Source organism: Lissotriton vulgaris, chromosome 1_1, assembly GCF_964263255.1.
Source record: "Lissotriton vulgaris chromosome 1_1, aLisVul1.2, whole genome shotgun sequence".
NCBI classification, from domain to species: Eukaryota; Metazoa; Chordata; class Amphibia; order Caudata; family Salamandridae; genus Lissotriton; species Lissotriton vulgaris.
In genome coordinates, this window is record NC_141685.1 from 815680387 (window position 1) to 815700900 (window position 20514).

The 20514-nt window shown below is 44.1% G+C and overlaps 1 protein-coding gene across 5 annotated transcripts in view; it reads left to right on the forward strand.

Annotated features, from left to right (window-relative positions):
* Positions 1-20514, forward strand: part of C1_1H1orf21 (chromosome 1_1 C1orf21 homolog) — a 404852-nt gene that overhangs the window by 206265 nt on the left and 178073 nt on the right. For all 5 annotated transcript variants that reach the window (XR_015308474.1, XM_086957096.1, XM_086957078.1 and 2 more), the window contains exon 3: positions 11000-11097. Coding sequence is in view for 4 of the 5 variants with exons in the window: in XM_086957096.1 (XP_086813222.1) it covers positions 11000-11097 (98 nt within the window). In the remaining variant the exon portion in view is untranslated. The remainder of the gene's footprint in view (positions 1-10999; positions 11098-20514) is intronic.

Here is a 20514-nt window from a genome sequence, read left to right on the forward strand (position 1 = left end):
ACCCGCTCCGTCACGAGCCTCGGGTGGGCTGTGCTTGTGACGAGCTGTACCTTTACGGCCCCGCCCGCTCAATAGAACGCACCGCGCAGGCGCGAAATCGGCGACGCGCAGGCGCGGCGAGCGGGCCGTGACGGAATACTTGCTACCCTGCATGGCGTAACTTATCTGGGACTTGTAGTCTGCTCTTATAGCCTCTAGAGCCAGAGTCTGTTATAGATGTCGATCGTTAGGTTGAACCTGTAACAGTGAGTTTGGACTTTAGTTATTACTGTACTCTGCTCTGGCCCAGTGTAAGGCTATATTAACATTGATAGACAGACATGACGAACAACATAAATTTGTTAACCATGAAAGGTGGATCTAAAAAGAAGAAACTATTTTATATATTTTTTTCTTTTTCAAAACTTTTTGGGGTTTCAAAAACCTGAAAAGTGGGCATGGAACCTTGGATCCATCAAAGGAAGAAAATCTACTATCTCTTGCACACTTGCTTATGTACAGTCAAGAGCTGGTACTTTTCTCCCCTACAGAACTTTCGTAGCCACAGTCCATGCAGATTATCGTAATTCGCTCAGACCAGTGGTTTCTGACCAAATGACGGCTGCAGCTAGAGGAAGAGCTCTATCACAGGCTGGATAGAATGGTGAGGAGCCGTTGATGTGTTGGTACACTCGTCGTCTTGCCTCCTGCTCTTTGCTGCTTTCAACTCCCTCGTGTGCTATGTCTTCAAGTTTTGAGCATCCCTGGAATATCAAAAGAATATTTCTCGGTTGTACATTTGGAACATTCCTTGTCACAGAGGCTGCATGTTACAATCCTTGCAGATACTTTTTTCACCTGCAGGAATATTAAAAGACCCCTATATGATGGATTGGGAAAAACTGTGTTGGTCTCTTTTTTAGGTCTCGCGACCTATCGATGCGCGCAAGCGCATCGAGCGTAGTGAGAATTCATGTGGCGAAAACATCTTCAAACCAAAGGGCTTTCAGCCCCGCGGTTTTCATGCAGTGCCCGTGTACATGCACGCGCATCGCATCCAAGCCCAGCCCAGTCCTCCCCTAGCAGCACTCCTCCCACGCCAGCAACTCCCCCCTCCCACACCAGCACCTCCCCTCTCTCGCATTCGCGCCAACCGGCTTCTCCTCCCCTAGCAGCACTCCTCCCACACCAGCACCTCCCCTCTCTCGCATTCACGCCCACCCACCAGGCTCTCCCGCCCCCATCAGGCTTCCCTCCCAATCCGCGCATTCACGCTCCCCCTCCAGGCTCTCCCGCCCCCATCCGGCTTCTCGCATCGCACTCTCTCCTCCCCCCTCCCTTCTCGTATTTTCTTGTTGTTTTACCCTGCCATGCGGTCTTTTGGAATCTCTGCCCTGTTTCCAGGGTTAGGGTGTTTGCTTTACTCCTTTCCATTTTAGAATATTGATTTCTCTTTAGGTCTTGCGCTCTCTGTAGGCAAAGGACTCCTGGCACTAAACTCACCTCGCACCAAACACCGCTCCCAAAGCCGTTGTGTGATCTACATTCATTCCGCCCCTCACTTCGAATTCCGAGGAACGAGGCCTGCTTGCATGTGAGACCCTGGCTGACATGCTTCAGGTTCTACACAGTAACCAGTCTGTACGCTGGCCCAAACCCGCCTGAATTTCACCGGGACCGCGCCGGACATTGTAAGCCTCCTTCGTTCAACTTCGTGCTATCCCTTCCTGGCAAGGTGAAACTTATTCCGTTCACTCTGCTAGGACCCCCCAAAGGCAACCAAGTTCCGTGTTACCCAATCTAAGCCTCATTCCTGCCGTAAACTTTTACTGCCTATTCGCCCCGAGTGCCAATCCAACCTCCGCTGATACTACACATACTTAGCTCTTCTTTATTCCGCTCCCTTTGCGTTGGAGGCCTATTCTCCGAATAGCACTTAACTGCACGTCTCTCCCACGCGCCCATAACCCTAACTCCCCACTTTCTGTCTCTGGACGGCCCCCAAACCCAATTCATCCCTCCTTTGCCCTGCCAGCCGCCCCCCATTATGCTTCCTCGCTTGGCGCCCTTTTCCGCCATCCTTGTATGTCCGTTCTTGCGCCTCCCATGGTCCCTCCGCACCTTCCTTACCTAGCCCTCCCCCAACATCCCCCCATCCTCTAAGCGCTGTAAATCAGGCAAATCAATGTACTGCGACTTAGCCTTTCCGCCTCGCGCAGGTCACAGAGTGAGTCAGCTGGGGCCAGTTTATCGCCTATCAAAACCCTGTGTGTGAGTTCCGTTTGGTGCTGTCCCTTATGCGTTGGTACTTGTGACTTTTAACTGAAACCTATTTTATTTCTCCCCCTTCATACTGCCGGACAAAACAGTGACAGTTCCCTCTGCTATCACTTCTCATCCGCTTGACGCCCGGGGGCTGCGCCTTCAGCTCTTGACGCCTCTTGAACTCCGATGCCCAAAAAAGAAAAAAACATGTTTTTTAAACAATCCCAAAAGTTTGTCTGCCCTCTTTTTACTGTGTCGCCTGCCTCCCCTCGCGCATTCACGCTCCCCCACCAGGCTCTCCCGCCCCCATCCGGCTTCCCTCGTAATCTGCCCCCTTCCCTGCTGCTGCTCGCATCGCACTCTCTCCTCCCCCCTCCCTTTTCATCCGCTTTAATCAGGCTCATCTGCTGCTGCCATTCTCCCCTCCCTTCTCGTTGTATTTCCTTCTCGTATTTTCTTGTTTTCATTCCTGTTCGCCAATGCTAGTTTGAATCCATTCTAAACAGGCAAAAGCACTTGTGTGTGTTTTAAAAGCATGCCATGGCTTCAATGTGCGATGGCATTGCACAAATCGCCTGCAGTCCTCTGGGAACCCACCCCCACAACAAATAAATCAAAGGCGTCCTCCCCTGTGCACCCGTGAGACCCCCCGGCCATCTGCAGGGCAGCCCCGCTCAGATAAAGGCACAGCATGCAGAGTCACAGCAGCCAGTCAGCCTGTCTGAGACCCGGGGCCCTCCGTCTCCCTGTCTGCAGAGAGCTGCAGGCAGACGGGCCCTTTCACTCAGTCATCTGCTGGGACGCGCCGAGCAGCGCCTCGAAGGCCTGGTTTGTGAAATTAGCGCATTGTGACACACTCAACAACACAACCACACCACTCAGGGACATCACCACACCACTCAGGGACACCACCACAACACTCAGGGACACCACTACATCACTCAGGGACACCACCACATCACTCGGGGACACCACCACATCATCAGTCAGGGACACCACCACACTACTCAGGGACACCACCAAACTACTCAGGGACACCACCACATCACTCAGGGACACCACCACACCACTCAGGGATACCAACACAGCACTCAGGGACACCACCGCAGCCCTTAGGGACACCAACACAGCACTCAGGGAGACCACCACATCACTAATGTACACCACAAAATCAATCAAGGACACCACCACATCACTCAGGGACACCACCACATCACTCAGGGACACCACCACACCACTCTGGGACACCACCACACCACTCTGGGACACCACCACATCACTCTGGGACACCACCACATCACTCTGGGACACCACCACATCACTCTGGGACACCACCACATCACTCTGGGACACCACCACATCACTCTGGGACACCACCACATCACTCTGGGACACCACCACATCACTCTAATACACCACCACATCACTCAGCACCATAACAGCATCACTCAGCACCACAACAGCACTGTCCTTGCTGGCTAACAACAAGCATTCCCATAGCCAATAGGACTCGCATTAGGAAAGTGTAAGCTATTGGCTTTGTAAATAACAATGCTATTAATTTATATATTTTCAATGCCAACACATATTAAAAAAATAATCGTCATTTACAATACCAATAGCTCACACTTTCCTAATGCGAGACCTATTGGCAACGCCAGTGCTTGTTTTGTTGTTGCTCTTCATCGGCCAAGAGGTATTCATGTTCTTTAAGGAGATGCCATTTTTGTTTTTAGTCTCAACCCTCAAAATGAAATCCAGAAATGGGGAAAAAAAAACACAAACTAAGCAGACTAGTGTTCACTGCCCGTCCTAAATAAAATAAGAGGGTAGGAACCTCCTATCCACACATGAAATTAATAGTATTAGCCAATGAGATACTGTTTCACACACTTATATAAGATTGACAAAGGCTGCTGGAGCAGCCGAAACGCATCTCTCCTGGTTTCTGGGAGGGTGGCCTGAATCAATAAAAACATCTGCAGCCCTCCTGTTCGTGTTCTCTTCCGTTGGGAGTTGGGGCTGTTTTGGATATATGTAAGTATGTGTGTGTGTATGTGTGTATATATATATATATATATATATATATATATATATATATATATATATATATAATATTATATTTTAAGTTCTGGGTCCTGTAGTAGTCCCACGAGATTGGAAGTAAACCCACACAGTATAACTATGGGACCATCTGATTGGTTCTAGCCATTTCATTGGCAATTCAGGCGACGCCACACAAAAAAAGCCCACACCCTTTAGTAACCACCTCAAATGATTTTGCTAACTACCCTCACTGCACTGGATTGGTGTTTAATAGAGACAGGTGGCAGTAAGTACAATCTGAAACCATCATGACCTCGGACGAAACTGGAGAGCAGCAAACATGAAGTGCATCATCCAACCAGACTTGTGCCAGGTTTACCATCTGGAGAGTATGTCCTCGTTCCCGCAAGCACCTTTGCATCATTGCAAGAAGCAAAGCAAGGGAAGGAATCACCGGTGTAGCAGTTTTTTGACGGCGAAGTGCACTTTGTGCCAGAAGATGCTGTGAAGAGGGAAGACTGGCGAGTATTCAATGGGAATCACTGGAATGTGGAAGCGCCTCAATATTTTGCACCCAAACAACGGCTAACTTCTCAAGGAGGTGCTGCAATAAGAAGAGGAAGAAAATGAGGACAACATGCAGCATTTTGGGATATACCTCTGACACGGTCATGAAGTTATGGCTTGTGAGGAAGTTAACAGAGAAATATGTATTGAACAGTACATGCAAAAAAATAGAAATGTGTGTGTAAAAAAATAAAGTAGTCCAAAAAGTTTTTTTTAAAGTTTTAAACAGTAGAAAAAAATCAAATGAAATATAAAAAATATCAGTAGTTTAAAACTGCAAAAAAACAAAACAATGGAAAACATACCCAGAAAGAGTATCCACTCTGTTTAATGGATAGAGTTGGGCATTGCAGACGTATTTTTAAAACTGCAAAAAAACAAAACAATGGAAAACATACCCAGAAAGAGTATCCACTCTGTTTAATGGATAGTTGGGCATTGCAGACGGATGGGCCCAGGCCAGCCCCTGCGCCTAACTCCTTGCTGGGGACATCTAAATGGTGTGCGCTGCAAGATATTTTCTGATTGTGAGGTGTTTGGTGCAGGGCTTCCCTCCGCTGCACTTGGACAAAGGCTTTGACGGGTTAAGTGAAAATGTGAGTTTAAGCGTTACATTTTAAACTCCAAAAAAACACCAGTTGTAGTTTACTGAAGTAGCTATATCTCTCAGCCCTGCCATGCAGTGTTGTCATTAATTGTCGTTTTAGAAGTTGCATTGATTTTGTCATGGATGATATAGAACATGTCACAATTGATGTAATGTGTGAGGTAATGAGCAGGGCATGGCGAGCGAGCAAGTTATAGTTACCACACAATGGGTAACGGCTGTTAATTAATGCTCCCTCAGATTTGGACTTGTACCTGGTGTAAGCCAATGAGACGAGAGTGCTAAATGTACACCTTTACCATCTACTAGGGACAGTAAGGAACTACCACGCTCCCCTGGCTGTCGTGTCCCATGCAGCAGTGCACTTTTTAGAATGTACACTGTACGTCTGCTCGCACAAACATACACACATACTATGCATATTTATGCCACCAGCCATTCCTGGCCCCACGCTCTCACTTCCTGTACCACAGAGTGATCCACTCCACATATTCAATGCAGTCCTGAAGGACTATTGCCTCTCTGTCCATGCCAGGCTAATGGCCTCCCAGCCTAGATCCATAGAGTACTTCTATTCCACTCCACACTTCAACTCTGGCTACAAGCAGGACCAGCTTCCCCTCCCTTCACAGCTCTACCGCACCAGCCATGTTTGAGCACCATCAGCCGCGGCCTGTGCAGGTACGAGCAGTGGGACCGGGTGGGGGTATTTTGACAGACGACAAGGAAAAATGAATTACTTATTTAATTTCCCCTCTGCGTAGTCTGTCGGAATTCCATACCACCCTCTCCGTCCCCACCGCTCTTACCTGCATGGGGCATGGCTGACCCCCATGTATGCAGGGCATGCAAAACAATTCCAGCTAATTAGGCTTTTGATTTGTTGAAACATGCTGAATAATCTATCCAGAGTGCTAAAAGTCTCTTATCAGTCCTTTGAGGCTTTTGGACACTTAAAAGGTCAGTTATTACTATATTTTGGCAACACTAATGACAATTACTTATTGCCCTCTGCTCAGGGCATTAATAGAGGCTAACTTCTTCTTCTGAGGTGATAGCTACTGTTAATTGTGTGCTTTGTAATTATGGAATTATGTACAATTAAATGCATCCTAAGAATAGATATACCTTAATGGTAAATTGAAACTAATTTCCACATAGATCTCCACTGTATTTTCCTTAGTCACTGGTCTCATATCATAAATTGTATATATCTGGGAATGATACAACGCATCACTAATGTATTCTCTCACTTACTCAACTTACGTAGTTGTTGTAAGCTTCTTAAGCTTTGTGATTGGTTGAACCAACCCTGTACAGGGTTCTAATGGTATAAGGAACAGATAATTATATTTATTCAATTTGTAACGGAGATCAATAATATTGCCTTAAAGAAATTACTACTGACAATATTGATAAAATCCAAAATGCTCTTTGTAATTTAAAGCGAGTAGTGGCATGCACATAAGTCCCTGCTCTCCTATTCTACAGCCAGCAGTATGGCATTTAAGCACACTGCATTAAATATTGCTTTATTAGCTCAATGCTGTGAATTTTCACGGAAGGAAACAATAGAATAAAAAATTGATCTTGATTTCATTGTTTAAGGGGCATTTGGTTTTCAGCTCAGGGACCTGCGGTCCATTCGCAGTATTGACTGGCAGTAAACACTGATGTAAGAATTCAACTGTGATACATGGGATAAAGCACCCCTGCCGTACATTTATATAGTCATGGCCCTTTGATATGAGTTGCAATATCTTTATTATATACAACAGAGTATCCATCACACTTCCTACAAACCCATTAAATACTTGATGTCTTGATCTTTTGTGTACATTGCTGATCTAAAGAATACAAGCAGAATCTGTACTGCGAAATTAAACGCACCAAAAAGCAGTTAGTAAATTTTGCACAAAGATATTAAAATTAGTTTAATGTAAGCCAGGTTAAACGCTGTGGCCCACATTCTGTAGAAGCATGAAGATATTCTATCTTCCCTGTAATGAGCTATAATGTGGAAAAAATTATAAACGTTGCCATAAACATCTCCTTTCTGCTGATCACTTTTTTTCTTTTTTAGTAAAAATACATCCGAGCAAATAAGTCAGTTACCATTTTTCTTGTTTAAACTGCATCTGTAATTATGCTCTGTAAACCTGCGTTTCACCCTGGCAGTTTGCTCTGGAGCAGCCATTTTGACGTCACAACCCTGCTTTAATAAGTTATTACAGTTGAGCCTCAACATAATTTCACAATTACAGGTGACTAAAGAAGCCACAAGTCGATTGTTAGAAGGAAATTAGAGACTGGCGATTATACGTGCATTAAGAACTCCCAAGTATTAAGAGGTATTACAATAAAGCAGTCACATGATTTTCTTGTTTTGAGAAGAGTGATGATACAGCTCGCCTGTGATTAGGCAATGGCATGTCGGTTTTTAAACATGGATTGCAGCCTTTCATGTTTTGTTATCATTTTAGGTCTGCTATTAGCCAAGACCTTTTAACTTTACTAAACTGATATGAAAAATATAATGGAGTATAAGGGTTCTCAGCCATCTTTCTTCATCCAGTAGTCTGTTATGGTTTCTGTGCTCACGATTACCCAGGGTACACTTACCACCATTTCTATCCAATTCCACCACAAACCATTGTGGAGTACCCCAGTGCTCCTCTGTCAGCCCCACCCTACTGAACCTTTATATGTGTTCTTTGCCTTCCCTGGTTCGATAGTGTGGATTTGAGACCATATTATACACAGAAGACACGCAAATTGTTGGGTCCCTGGAAAATCAAACACAAACCAACTCCATCTTTAGATCTCGCATTAGTGCAGTTGCCTTGTGGATGCCGCCAACTGCCTTGAGTGATAAAACCAAGGTCCTCATCTTTAGGCATCCCACCATTTCTAGGGGAATCGACTGATTGCTACTAGAGCTAGGCACCACTTCCTGCCGAGCAGACTCAGCAAAGAATCTTGGCTTTCAGATGGATACGCAACTCACCATAAAGAATCGGGTAAACCGGGTGGAGCGTCCTTTCTACACTCTACTATTTGCTTAAGATATTTCTCCCTTTGCTTCCGGAGTTAGAAAAAATACTGCTGTTGACTTTCTTGTCATATTGCTGCTGCTTTATGGCAACACATGATACCTGGGCCTACCAGGAGTACCTTCTCCACCATCTCCATGTAGTACAAAATGCACCCGTTTGTCTAGTCCTTAACCTGTCCCCCTATAAATTTCATGTCTAATCACCTCTACACCTTACATTGAGAAACAGTCAGCCTTTTAAAGTGCTTCGCTTGACACATTGAGAAATAAATGGCTCTAGAACTTTTTACTTGAGAAACCTCTTAAATCTCTACCTGCTTACATGTCCCCTTCGATCATCCTCGTACATTGCTTCAGATTCCCACCGTCCATAGGGTATACATGGGAGGATGTCCCTTCTCCTCCATAGGTCCATAATAAATACAAACGTGGCTGTTGTAGTCTCTCCTCTGGATCCCTTCCTCCCGCTCTAAGCGCCAGGATACCCTTTTGTGGTAATTGTGGACTTTATAAATATATAAATAAAATACATTATTGGGTCATTCACATTTATTCTCCTGCTCACTGCAGCAAACCGGGGTCAGTGGGCAGCTCAGTTCAGCCATTGGTTAACTTCCCTGTGAGTGACTGCATTCTGTCCTTTCACATGGAGCACATCCACACACGCAGTAGTTTTCTTCAGTGCCAGGCACCACTATGACAATTTGGGCATTTTGAAACCACAAAAATATTTTACTTTTGGATAGCTTTTGTTAGCTTGATGAGGCCCAGCCAGCCTGCCTGCTAATACAGTTTTGCACAAAAAGAAAAAAATGGTGTAACAAAACAAGCCATGATGAAGTCAAAATGCCGACAACCAACGACAGACGCCTTCGCTTTACCATTCATTATTTGTAGTTGTAATAGCATTAATGCTGTTGGTATTGTTAATACTGCTACTAATATCATTATTGTTTATTATTATTATTACCTGATATCACTGTCATTGCTTCTCTTTGTCACCCCAGCAGCCTCTAAGGCTGCTGCAAGTAAGTTGCCTCTATTTGTTTACCTTCATCAGCACTGACATCATCATCTTGATTCGATTTGGTTGTTATTTTTAGTACTATGTGGATGTGATCTAATCAGTTTCAATTGTGAGATGTGCTGTGAAGCCTGTTCCCTTCCCCACTGCCGGCAAAAAACATCTCGGCTGAGTGGATGATTGTCCTAAAAGAATAAAAAAATGTATCTGTGTATCTGTGTTCCATCAAAAAAGGCATCAACCCGGCGTAGAGCACACAATGCTAGAGGGTCCAGTGAAGCCCAGAGGCCATAGCAGCCAATGATAAGCTGTTTACAACAGTATCTTGATTTATACAGGCGTGCGTGGCGTTTGCAACCCTTTCTATTCAGATTTCATCATTGGCGGCATCAGGAGATAGCCTGTCAGGCCCTTAAAGGTGAGTAAAACTGGGGATAAGGTTTGCTAAGGTTATGCCATGGGTTTTTAGGTTTGGCCTACAGACCACAGTAGATGTCATACATACATACATAGTGTCTATCTATGGCTTAGCCCTTTTCATCCATGATTTGTGCAACTGTCATTCATATTTTGCTCTGCAAATCTCAGCATTGACCAGTGGATCAGCTAACTTCAGCCATTGTCTCACTTGCATTGTGAGTGTTATAGGATTCCTCATCAGATGTGCAAATCCACCTTAAAGAAATGCACTTCAGTGCCAGGGCTGGTCGACAAGTACTTTAACTTGCCATTAGTTTTTTCTTCTTGCCATTCTTTACCCATTTTATTTTTTTGGATTTTTTTTCATGTTTAAACTGTCTCTTCTGCGTATGGTCAAGCGTAGTCACTTTTTTATGTAGTAAGGAAATATATTTTCTGGTGATTTGCATTAAAATTAAATATCTCTTTTAAGTTGCTAGGATGCGCCTATACTGTTCTAATGAACTATATGCAATTGTTGCAAATTTGTTAGGTCTCGCCTACGCAGCGCACATGCGCTGCTTAGGAGGGCCTTTAGCCAGGAGACTAGCTGCAGTCCCCCACCTGACCAAATTGTTTGATCCTCAACAAAACATTAGTAACTTAATGCTAACATCAAACAATTTTATCAGTCGACTAAACAAGGCCATACACGGAGAGTGGGGGAGGAAGTGCAGGATTGGGGGGGTCATTGGGGCGAGGGGGGTGCTAAGTGAACACCATAAGAGATCCATTTACCATACAAATACTCAGATATTCGCATTAACACAAGCCCAATATCCTTACTGCAAATATCAGCATTAGCTTTTTTTTTATATGTACCATACAACAACTGGTTTGTTGGCATTAAAAAGAGAGAAAAGCATGTCACTAGAGAGACGTCACCTTTGATTAGACTAGACTTTATTTTAATTTAGATTGCCCTTTTCTCATATTCTGCATTTTATAGTTTCTTGCGATAGAATTAATTGGTACATTCTTGATCTCCCGACTGCAGATGAGTATCGGATTAAACCCGTGGAGGAGGTCAAGTATATGAAAAATGGGGAAGGAGAGGAAGACCAGAAAATAGCTGCCAAGAACCAAGAGAACCTGGTAAGAGCTGTCGGCAGTGTATTGACTTTAAAGCACCATATTCCAGTTCATGAAGCTAACAAATGTTTCGCCAAGTGTCTTCTGTATTTTTTCAGCATGCGTGTGGATCATGGCTAGCAGAACTACCAAGTCGCTGGTACTAAGAAGGAAATTGTCTATTACACGAACCATTCAATGTCTGGCAGCAGAACCTTAAAGCTCACCAAGTTGAAAAGTTGTGCCTGTGATAGTTCTTTCCTGTCCAGGAAACTAGTTAAAAAGAGAACGTGCTCACGTATTCTTTAATGCTTGCTTTTATTATCAATACGATGTTGGTAAGTTTTTGCAGCTGAACCTCTGACTTAGTTTTCTACTGCAGTTGATGGGCAAAGTGAGGAACTGGTACTGGTGAGCAGTGGGAAGAGTTGGCATTGGTGGGCACTCTAAGAAAGTTGCACTGCTTTGATGTGTGAGAAGGTAAGAACCGGTGGATAGATTTGCACTGATGTGTAGTACTTGTAACAGCAGTGCACTTTTTAGAGCACTTGCCACAGAAGCCACATCTGCAAAATAGAGTTCCTGTGACCTGGAAGTGAGTAATTTCTCAGAATGCTTCGTAATGGAAACCTCTATTAACTTATATGTGTATTAAGCAACCCCAAAAAGCCCTTATGGCCTGAAGCATCACTTTGGGAGGTGGGTATTTGGCACATAATACAGTGCCCAGTTGTATTTGATGTCACATTGATTTGTGCGTGTTGTTTTGAAAATGGATGTATGTGGGTGCCAGGAAGTGTTCTGCTTCTTACCACACAAATTGCCTCTCCTTCAGCACTTCTCCAGCCTGAGGACAGTGCCAGCCAGCGTTTTAACTCCCAGACATATAGCGATCCCTGGTTTTGGTGCCAGCTCTGGTATTCCTCTGACAAAAGGAGGAGAACATAAGATGAGCTTCTAGCAGGTTTCACTGCGCCTGTGCCAGCTCTACTAACTGACCCAAAAATAGGACTTCTCTTCTGCTCTGCTCCGTGCTAATGAGGACCCTATGATTGGTTCCAAATGTTTGCAAGGTCGTTTGGGGATTTTGGGTCGAACATTGTTCTACCTCTAATACCATTTACGCCCCTGCAATAGACTAAAAAATGTAAAAACAAAAGATTCTTGGAGGTGCAACCATGTATCCTTTCATAGTCATAATTGGTTTTATTATAAACAAACGAGGTCCCCTTGTTCTATTAAGTTCTATCTGATAAATAGAGCAGTCCCTGTGAAATAAACTAACACAAGCGTATATGCAACTTAAATTAAGTAGAAAAACTGTTGATTACCTGAAATAGTTATGATAATTGCCCTCAGAGAAATGCGAAAAACCTAGATGGGTTTTCAGGTTTTTATTGGTAATGCTACAGTCTCTGGCTCCAGGGCTAGGAAGGTGCCTGAATATAACCTCATCCTTCGGGCCTGATATTGAACATAGTAGAAAAAGAAATCAAAGTTAAACTGTCGAGGGTAAGACTCCAAACAAACACTAAGAATTGGGATATAGTAAAACATTTACTTCCCATGCCTTTTAAGTTGCTCCTTTGGTTGATGGTTTACTTAGGAAAAGAAGTAGCACTGATAGTTATGCCTTCACCCCTGGATTGGTGGTCTGGCGTGAGGAGGAGAGAGGGTTAGAAGTAGAACTCCGCTGCAGTGCCATTTTTGGTACCTACCTTTGGTTATTGTACTACAGACATATACTTTTCTGCCTAAACATCTCTAGACTTTGAGTGAAGGTAGTTGCTTTGTTGCTGCCTATGCGTGCAAGCCTCTTTTGTATACAATACTGCCTTGGACAGCATCACCGCCACGTGATTAGCATTCTGCATGCCACATGTGTTTGTGATGCACATATATGGGCATTGTTTACTCTGTAGCCTTATTCAAGCATTTCATGCCACCCTCGTACGAAGACACCAAACAGCGCTGGGGTTTTCACAGTAAAGCTGTGCAAACATGTTTTCTTTGTCCATGTTTCATGGAAGTAGTAGCAGCTCAAACCCAATGTAGCGGTTAGATTACTGGTCACTTCAGCGCCTTGCAGTATATTTTCTTCCTTGTTTGTATTAATTGAGACTTTCAAAGTAATTTGTAATCTAACAATACATATATTGCAATAGCACTTGGCGTGCATATTTTGGTCTGTTTCTCATGGAGCTTTCTTCATCACAAGAAACTCTGTGCACGCACAGTAGCCAACTTAATAATTGTCACTGGAACCAGCTTGTTGATGTTTTTTACAGCAGTGTTTAGGGTCTTGATTTGGATGCACTTACACTTGGACATGTCCAGAGTTGATGGTCTCGCCTTCCCAGAATGCATCGGCTCAGTTACAAGAACAATGCAGTACAAAGGATGGAGCTAATAGCCCTACCGATACTAGATGCTCAAGTCTAGACTCTAGAAGAAAGGTGGTTGAAGTCCAAGTATGGTTTCCCTAATACTTGGAGAAAGGCAAAACAAACCAAAGAGAGTCAATCTGATTAAAGATGAGGTATAGCTCATGGTTATGGGGAACGAACCAGAAAAGATCACCACTCTTAAGAGAAGGTCCCGTCATGGGGCACACTCTGGATGGTTAAAGTCCTAGGACCAGCAAGTAGTTCACAATAACGAAAAGAAGAGTTCCTGATGGGTGAAGAGATGAAAGCAATCAGAGGATCGTTCCTAGAGATGGAATCTGTGGATCAAAGATAAATGGGTTTAGTGTAGTGACTTAAAAGACCTAAACCAAGGTGAAGGAATCAAGTTTCCACTTATAAGTCAGTAAGTGGCCACATGCATGCTCACCCACCAGCCACAGCTCCCACTTCAGAGCAGTGGGTTTGTCAAGCATCTTTCTGGAAAGACACTGGAAAAGAGATAAGGTACAACAGTGTAAATGGCCCCCGGAGAAGAGTCCGTAGATCACGCTCTACTGAGCTGTTGCGAGGTCTACCACAATTGATGGTTTTGAGAATAGCATAGGAAAGGTTCTCCAGTATGGAATCTTTCATAGATTCACATGCTTGCATCTTCCTTGTCGTCAAGGTGGGAGTCCCACTGTAATTATAACTAGTAGTATAACAATTATTTCTTCTAGGTCTATGATGGTTGTATTTTCCTATGCAATTGAGTAGCAATCCACATCGTTTTAAACATGAGCAAAGTCTGACAAATCAGAACAAAGATTGCACCCTTGCCTCCGGTGCAGTGGCTTCACACCTCAGATTTCTTACTGCATGTTGCGGAAAGGGAGTCTCCCTGAACTCTGCTCAGTTGTTTCCTCACAGGATACTTTCTTTGATCAGTAAATCTCAGGTGAACTGTTCTCATTTTGTTTTTACATCTGTCACATTATGCCAACATGTCAGAAGGGTCAAAGAAAGGTTTATTTTGATCCTGTAAGACGTGTGGGTAAACGAGGTTCTCTGTCAACTCTCATATAGAGTGCTTATACTGGCTTCACTCCTGCCAAAAGACTGCGTATATTGTAAAACATTTTCAGCCCAGACGCTGAGAAATCAAGAGGCAAGACTTTTATTATGGTTCCAAAAGAAAAAGACTTTAAAAACTCCAGACTTCGTATATGACAAACCCTGCCCAAAGGCTAAAGTACCTCCTAAACGAGATAAATTAGAGAAAGACTCCACCAAAAAAGATCCTAAAAAATGGCAAATCAGTCACAGAAAATGTTTTTTCTCCAACACCTCAGGTGTCAGTTTTAGAGCCATCAGTGCCTTTTGAACAGGCTTTAGCCTGGCCAGATGTCAAAGACACTGCTTCACTAAAATCGGGCAAATCGTCAACTAAATCGATGGCTGCTCTACCAACAGCAACCACGTCTACTGCGACGACACCCATGATATTGGTGTCTTCTGCCTCTTGTACGGACACAATAATGTCAACTACAGCCTCATAGATGGCAAGATTTTTGAGGATGATACCATCATCAATAAAGACTCTACCTTTAACGTCGTCAACACCTTAGACGGACGCACTGACAACAAATTGGTTGATGCTGCTATATCTGACAGTGAAGATGATGTCCATTAACCCCAAGAATTTCTCGTCCTCGATTGCACCGTTGACAGGCCCGTCGACGAACCAGTCCGAAGAACGGAATTGACTTCCCCTAGCAAGGTGTCACCATTACTTACAGTGAACTTGCTGGAAATGGGGAATGCAGGTGATGAAGAGCACAAGGATGTTTTGTTCAGGGATGCCACCAGTCCATCCCAATTTCAAGTAAAATGCCAGTAATCAGATGACAAACAAGAGTTGCAGTATATGCATGGTGATTTCTCAATTAGAGACCGAATGCAGCAAGGCAAAAACAATGATGACTTCATGGAATTTGAGGAATATGAACATACCTTTGAGGTACAACACCCACAGGAACCCACAATGAAAATACCAGTGGCACTAGTAACGGACCTTGGTATGATGCTGCAGGACTTTTATAAACTGTTTTCCTCTAAGGTGGACACAGCTGCTAAACCAGAGGGGTCAGGGGCAGCTCAAAGAACCCCCATCTCATCAGCCAACTCCAAGGGTACAACCGGACAAGATACCCCACACAAGACAGAATCAATCATTATCCACGATGACTATGTGGATCAAGGGGACAATGACAACACACCCAATGAAAGGGAAATACCGTAGGTCCAAACAACTACTGCTGATGATGTTTGGGACAACTGTGTTACCCCCATATCTGCTCCACCAACACCTAGAAAGAGCTGCCAAGTGTTTTGACCTGTCAATGATAGTCCAACAAACCGAGTGCTTCTTATACAACTTTAAAAAAAAATCCAACAAAAAGTCAATACAATCTATACAGTTTACATTTTAAATGAGGGCCTCAAGGCCATGACAAGTCCTGCCGCAGTGATACCACAACTGGCCAAAAAAATATAAAGCCCCAGAAAGCTCTCCAGCCTGCTTGATAGGTCACCCTAAATTGGACCCTGCAGTAATGCAGGCAGCACAGGGGAGATAAAAAAGATTCTCAATTATACCAGCAATATCCATAAGAGCCTCCAACGCTGTAGCAATCCTAGGCAGGATACTCCAAATGTGGACGGATCTTTAGATCCTGCCAGAAGACAAGAAACAGACAGGAGGCAATAACAATTTTGCTAGAAGGCAAATGGCAGGGGCAGTGGACCTGAGGAGACCAGGTGGCTCAAAGAGCCTCCCTCTGACCGGAGGTGCAGTCTAAAATATTAGACATTCCTTACAATGGTAAAGCTTTATTTGGTAAGCATGTCAAAAAAGTACTACAATCCACAAAAGCCGACACAGACTGCATGTGCACTGGGAATAGTCCAACAAAAGAGATTTTAATCATATATAGTTGGTAGACGATGAGGTCAGTGTTTCTTTCGTGGTGGATGCCAAACCTATAGATGCCAACTATACCACCACCAAGCACAGGGTTATAGCCATCAGTACTCACAAAAGTACAGACCTTTCCAGGCCTCAGCTTACAAAGAAACGCAGAAAGAAGACGAGCCGCAGCTGCTTCGAAAAAGCTAAGATCCCTATAAAAAACAGCGCACCACCAGTCACCTCAGTGCCTCCACCTCAATCACATTTCAGAAACACTACTCTCAACTGCTTTACAAATTGGACTGATATCTCTCCAGGCAAGTGGGTTGTGGGTATTCTAAAGTATGGGCACACCCTAGAGTTTATCCAGAAACCCCCGTTCCATCCACCTGTCAAAATATTTCATCAATATCTTCGAGTGTTAAGGGAGGAAATTCAATCCCTCCTTAAGGAGAAAGAATGTAACATGGAGACCGGTGCTCGATCTCAGAGTGCTCAACAAATATCTCAAGAAGCTATCCTTTTGAATGATCACACTGCAGGACATCATTCATTTCTTGAACAAAGAAAATCACATGACCTCATTGGCACATATTTTCAAATCCCCTGCTTGTGAGGCCCAGAAAATATCTCCGGTTCGAGGTGGCAGGGAAACCCTACCAATTCAGGGTACTACTGTTCGGGCTGAAATCTGCCCCAAGAATTTTTACCAAATGCATGGTGTCAATAGCAGCCTATCTCAGATGGACTGGACACCACATATTGCCATACTTAAATGATTGGCTAATCGAAGCACACTCATCAAGGGCTGCCAGAGGTTCTACAAGGACTTGCATGCAACTTTTCCAAGACCTGGGCCCTCCACATAAGCAAAGAAAAAGAGTGACAAAGATGATCACACTGGCCTTGCTCCTTGTCACAAAAAAGGTCCGTTCCCTTAAGAACCTACAAATCATACCTGGAAATGTTGTGCATCTCTCTCATACCAAACTGCAAGTTGTACATGAGACTGCTACAGGAACAGCTGGATGGACAATGGACACAGGACAAGGGCTCAGTCGACGAAATCGTTCAAATAACATCGGAAATGATGTCCTCGATGCGATGGTGCATGAAAAAAGGAAATCTCACCTTCGGGTCGGCATTCCTACTCCACTCCATCTCATCATCACAACAGATGCCTCAGTGGAGGGATGGGGAGCACAACTTCAAGACTTAGAGGTCAGCAGAAAATGGTCATCGAAAGGAAGAGTTTCATATCACCTTTCTGGAACTGAAAGCGGGGGAGTTGGGACTCAAAGCTTTCCTACAAAGGTTACAAGTCTTAATTAGCACCAACAATATGATCATAGTGTTTAACCTAAGCAAACAGGGTGGCACGAGATCACGCCTTTTATCGAAGAAAGCATGACAAATATGGTCCTGGTGCCTACAAAACTATATTTCCCTGAAGGTAGATCATGTAAACGGCAGAGAAAACCAATGGGCGGACAAATTAAGCAGGTCTTTACAGGAATGCCACGAGTGGGAGTTGTCAACCAACCAACTCAACAGGATCTTCAGCAAATGGATAGTGCCTTCCCTGGAACTCTGTCCAACTCAAAAAAACAAGAAATGCTGTCAATATGCAAGCAGATTCCGACACAGGGAATCAGGGGGGAGCATGCTTCCAATGACTTGGGCAGGCATGTACTCTTATGCTTTCCCGCCTATACCTCTCATCCCAAAAATACTGCACAAGATGAAACGAGAGCTGCTCAGGATTGTTTAAATATCCCCAGGGTGACTAAGACAGTTCTGGCATATGGAATTTCTCCTAATGTCAGGACAGTAACACAGTCCACTCAAACCAGTCCCAAGGTTACTATACAGGGACGATGGGCAGGTAATACATCCGAACCTCGAATCTCTAAATTTAGAAGCTTGGATCCTGAATACTAGGAATTCCATCAGCTATGACACCCCTCAGCAATGTAGAAACCTTTTAGCAAAAGCTAGAGCAGAATCCACAAACCAGTCTACAGAGCAACATGACTACGGTTTTGTAACTGGTGCACAGCCAACAATTATCATCCTTTCAATTCAGAGCCTGCTCATGTCCTGCCTTACTTTCTCTGACTAGCTCAATCTGGTCTCTGCGCAGTTCAATTTGAGTCCATCTCACGGCACTTAAGATACAGACGTTCTCGCAATAAGAAATCCCCTTGGTCAGATAAATTAATAAGTGTTTCTCAAGGGACTGTTTCGAGCTTTTCTGCCAATCCGATAACCACCAATAACATGGCAATTGAAGCCAGTCCAGGCACAGCTAATGAGATGACCTTTTGAGCCAATCCATAAGGCCGACATTAGACACCTCACGTGGAAAATGGTGCTTTTACTAGCATTAACGTCTGCTAGACTGGGGGGGGTGAAGCCAGGTGAGTCCAATGGGTGTTGCGCGCCTGGTGTGCTGCATAAGCTTAACTATGTAGTATTCAGATAGGGAGTGGGGACGCCAGTTCATGGCGTGTCATCATTCATCGAATTCCGAATCTGAATGAATTGCAGCACCGTAAAATGATTGTGGGCTCTTTCACATGGAGCTTGGGCGGGTCTCGCAGAAGCCGCGATAGTGACTGGAATAGGTGTTGGAAAAAATGTGTGCTAAAGTCTTCCGATCAAATAGGGAAATGGGAAATTTCTGTACAAATTAACCTGGAGAGGCTATGGGCACACTGGTCTTTCCGATTATGATGTGACTTCATGTTGGATGCAGATTAGATGCACTGGTTAGTTATTTTCTGACCATGCTGCATGTTGGCAAGGAAATGTCAAGGTGCAATGATCATTAACTATTTTGAAAGCATATGACAGTCGTTATCTAACTATGGTATTTCCAATAATTCAATACTCTTTAGCTGAAGACAACCTCCAGCAAAACAAGCATATTAAAGGAGTTGGTCAAAAAAAGAAGATTTGGAATAGTGAAGTCGGAACCAAAAAATACTTTCTGACCAGTTGAAGGCATGAGTTAAATAGGACCCGGCAGTATGAGTTATCTTGTAGAAACGAAGTCTGAAATATAAAGCAAAAGCAACTCAGGAACCCAATAAGATGGAGCATGCCCAGTAGACTGTCTAGAAGAATTGTGGATCATGGGCGATAAGGAAAAAAAACTATTTTATTATGCTTGTACTGCCTCTACCAGTCACGGCATCATGCCCTATAGCTGCTGGGAAATGTAGTTCATAGAGGGCACATAAGTCACCTTTCCCAAGTACAGACAGTTGCAAGCACTGGGAGAGAATCTCTAATCGTGATACCTATGGGTTCCGGAGTAGCATGCTACTGGCCAAAAAAACGCTTCAACACCCCATCAGGGGTAACAAACGCTATATAAATCCATACCTTTATCCCTCTTCTATTCCTCCGCTATTTTTCTCAATCCAAATAACTGACTAATATCCACCACTCAAATTACTTTCATATTTCACTATTCGAATTCAACACTAATCCTTTATGGGTTCTGGAGTAGCGTGCTACTTGCCAAAAAAACACTACGACGCCTCGTCAGGGATAGTAAGTGTTATAAATGCAATTACAATACAACACCTTATTGCTGTTCTCCTAAACTGGCTTTTGCCCTCCATAGTCTTGCTACATGGCAGGACCTAGCAGCCAATTTCTACAATCTCTTTGCATTATTTCGTAATGTGCGCTTTGGGAATAGAGAAAGATCTTTTGAGACTGGTTCCTGAAGTATGTAAAGTAAAAGCGGCTCCTCTGAGTCTCAACCAGTGTTTACATTACTATGAACATTTTCAATCATCTAGACCGGAGGCAAGTTAACCCCTTGCAGGCTTATGACGAGCTCAGCTCGTCATGAGATACAGTGGAGCTGTGCTCATGACGAGCTGAGCCTGTCATATCTGCCGCGGCCGGCCCACGTGCAGCAAATTCCCCGCCTGTGTGGTCGTTTTATAGGAGTGGGCGGAGTCATGACGAGTCCAGCTCGTCATGAGCACAGCTCCAATGTGCAGCATGACGAGCTGGACTCGTCATGAGTACAGCGCGCGGCCCCTCGCCCCCCCGCACCGCAGG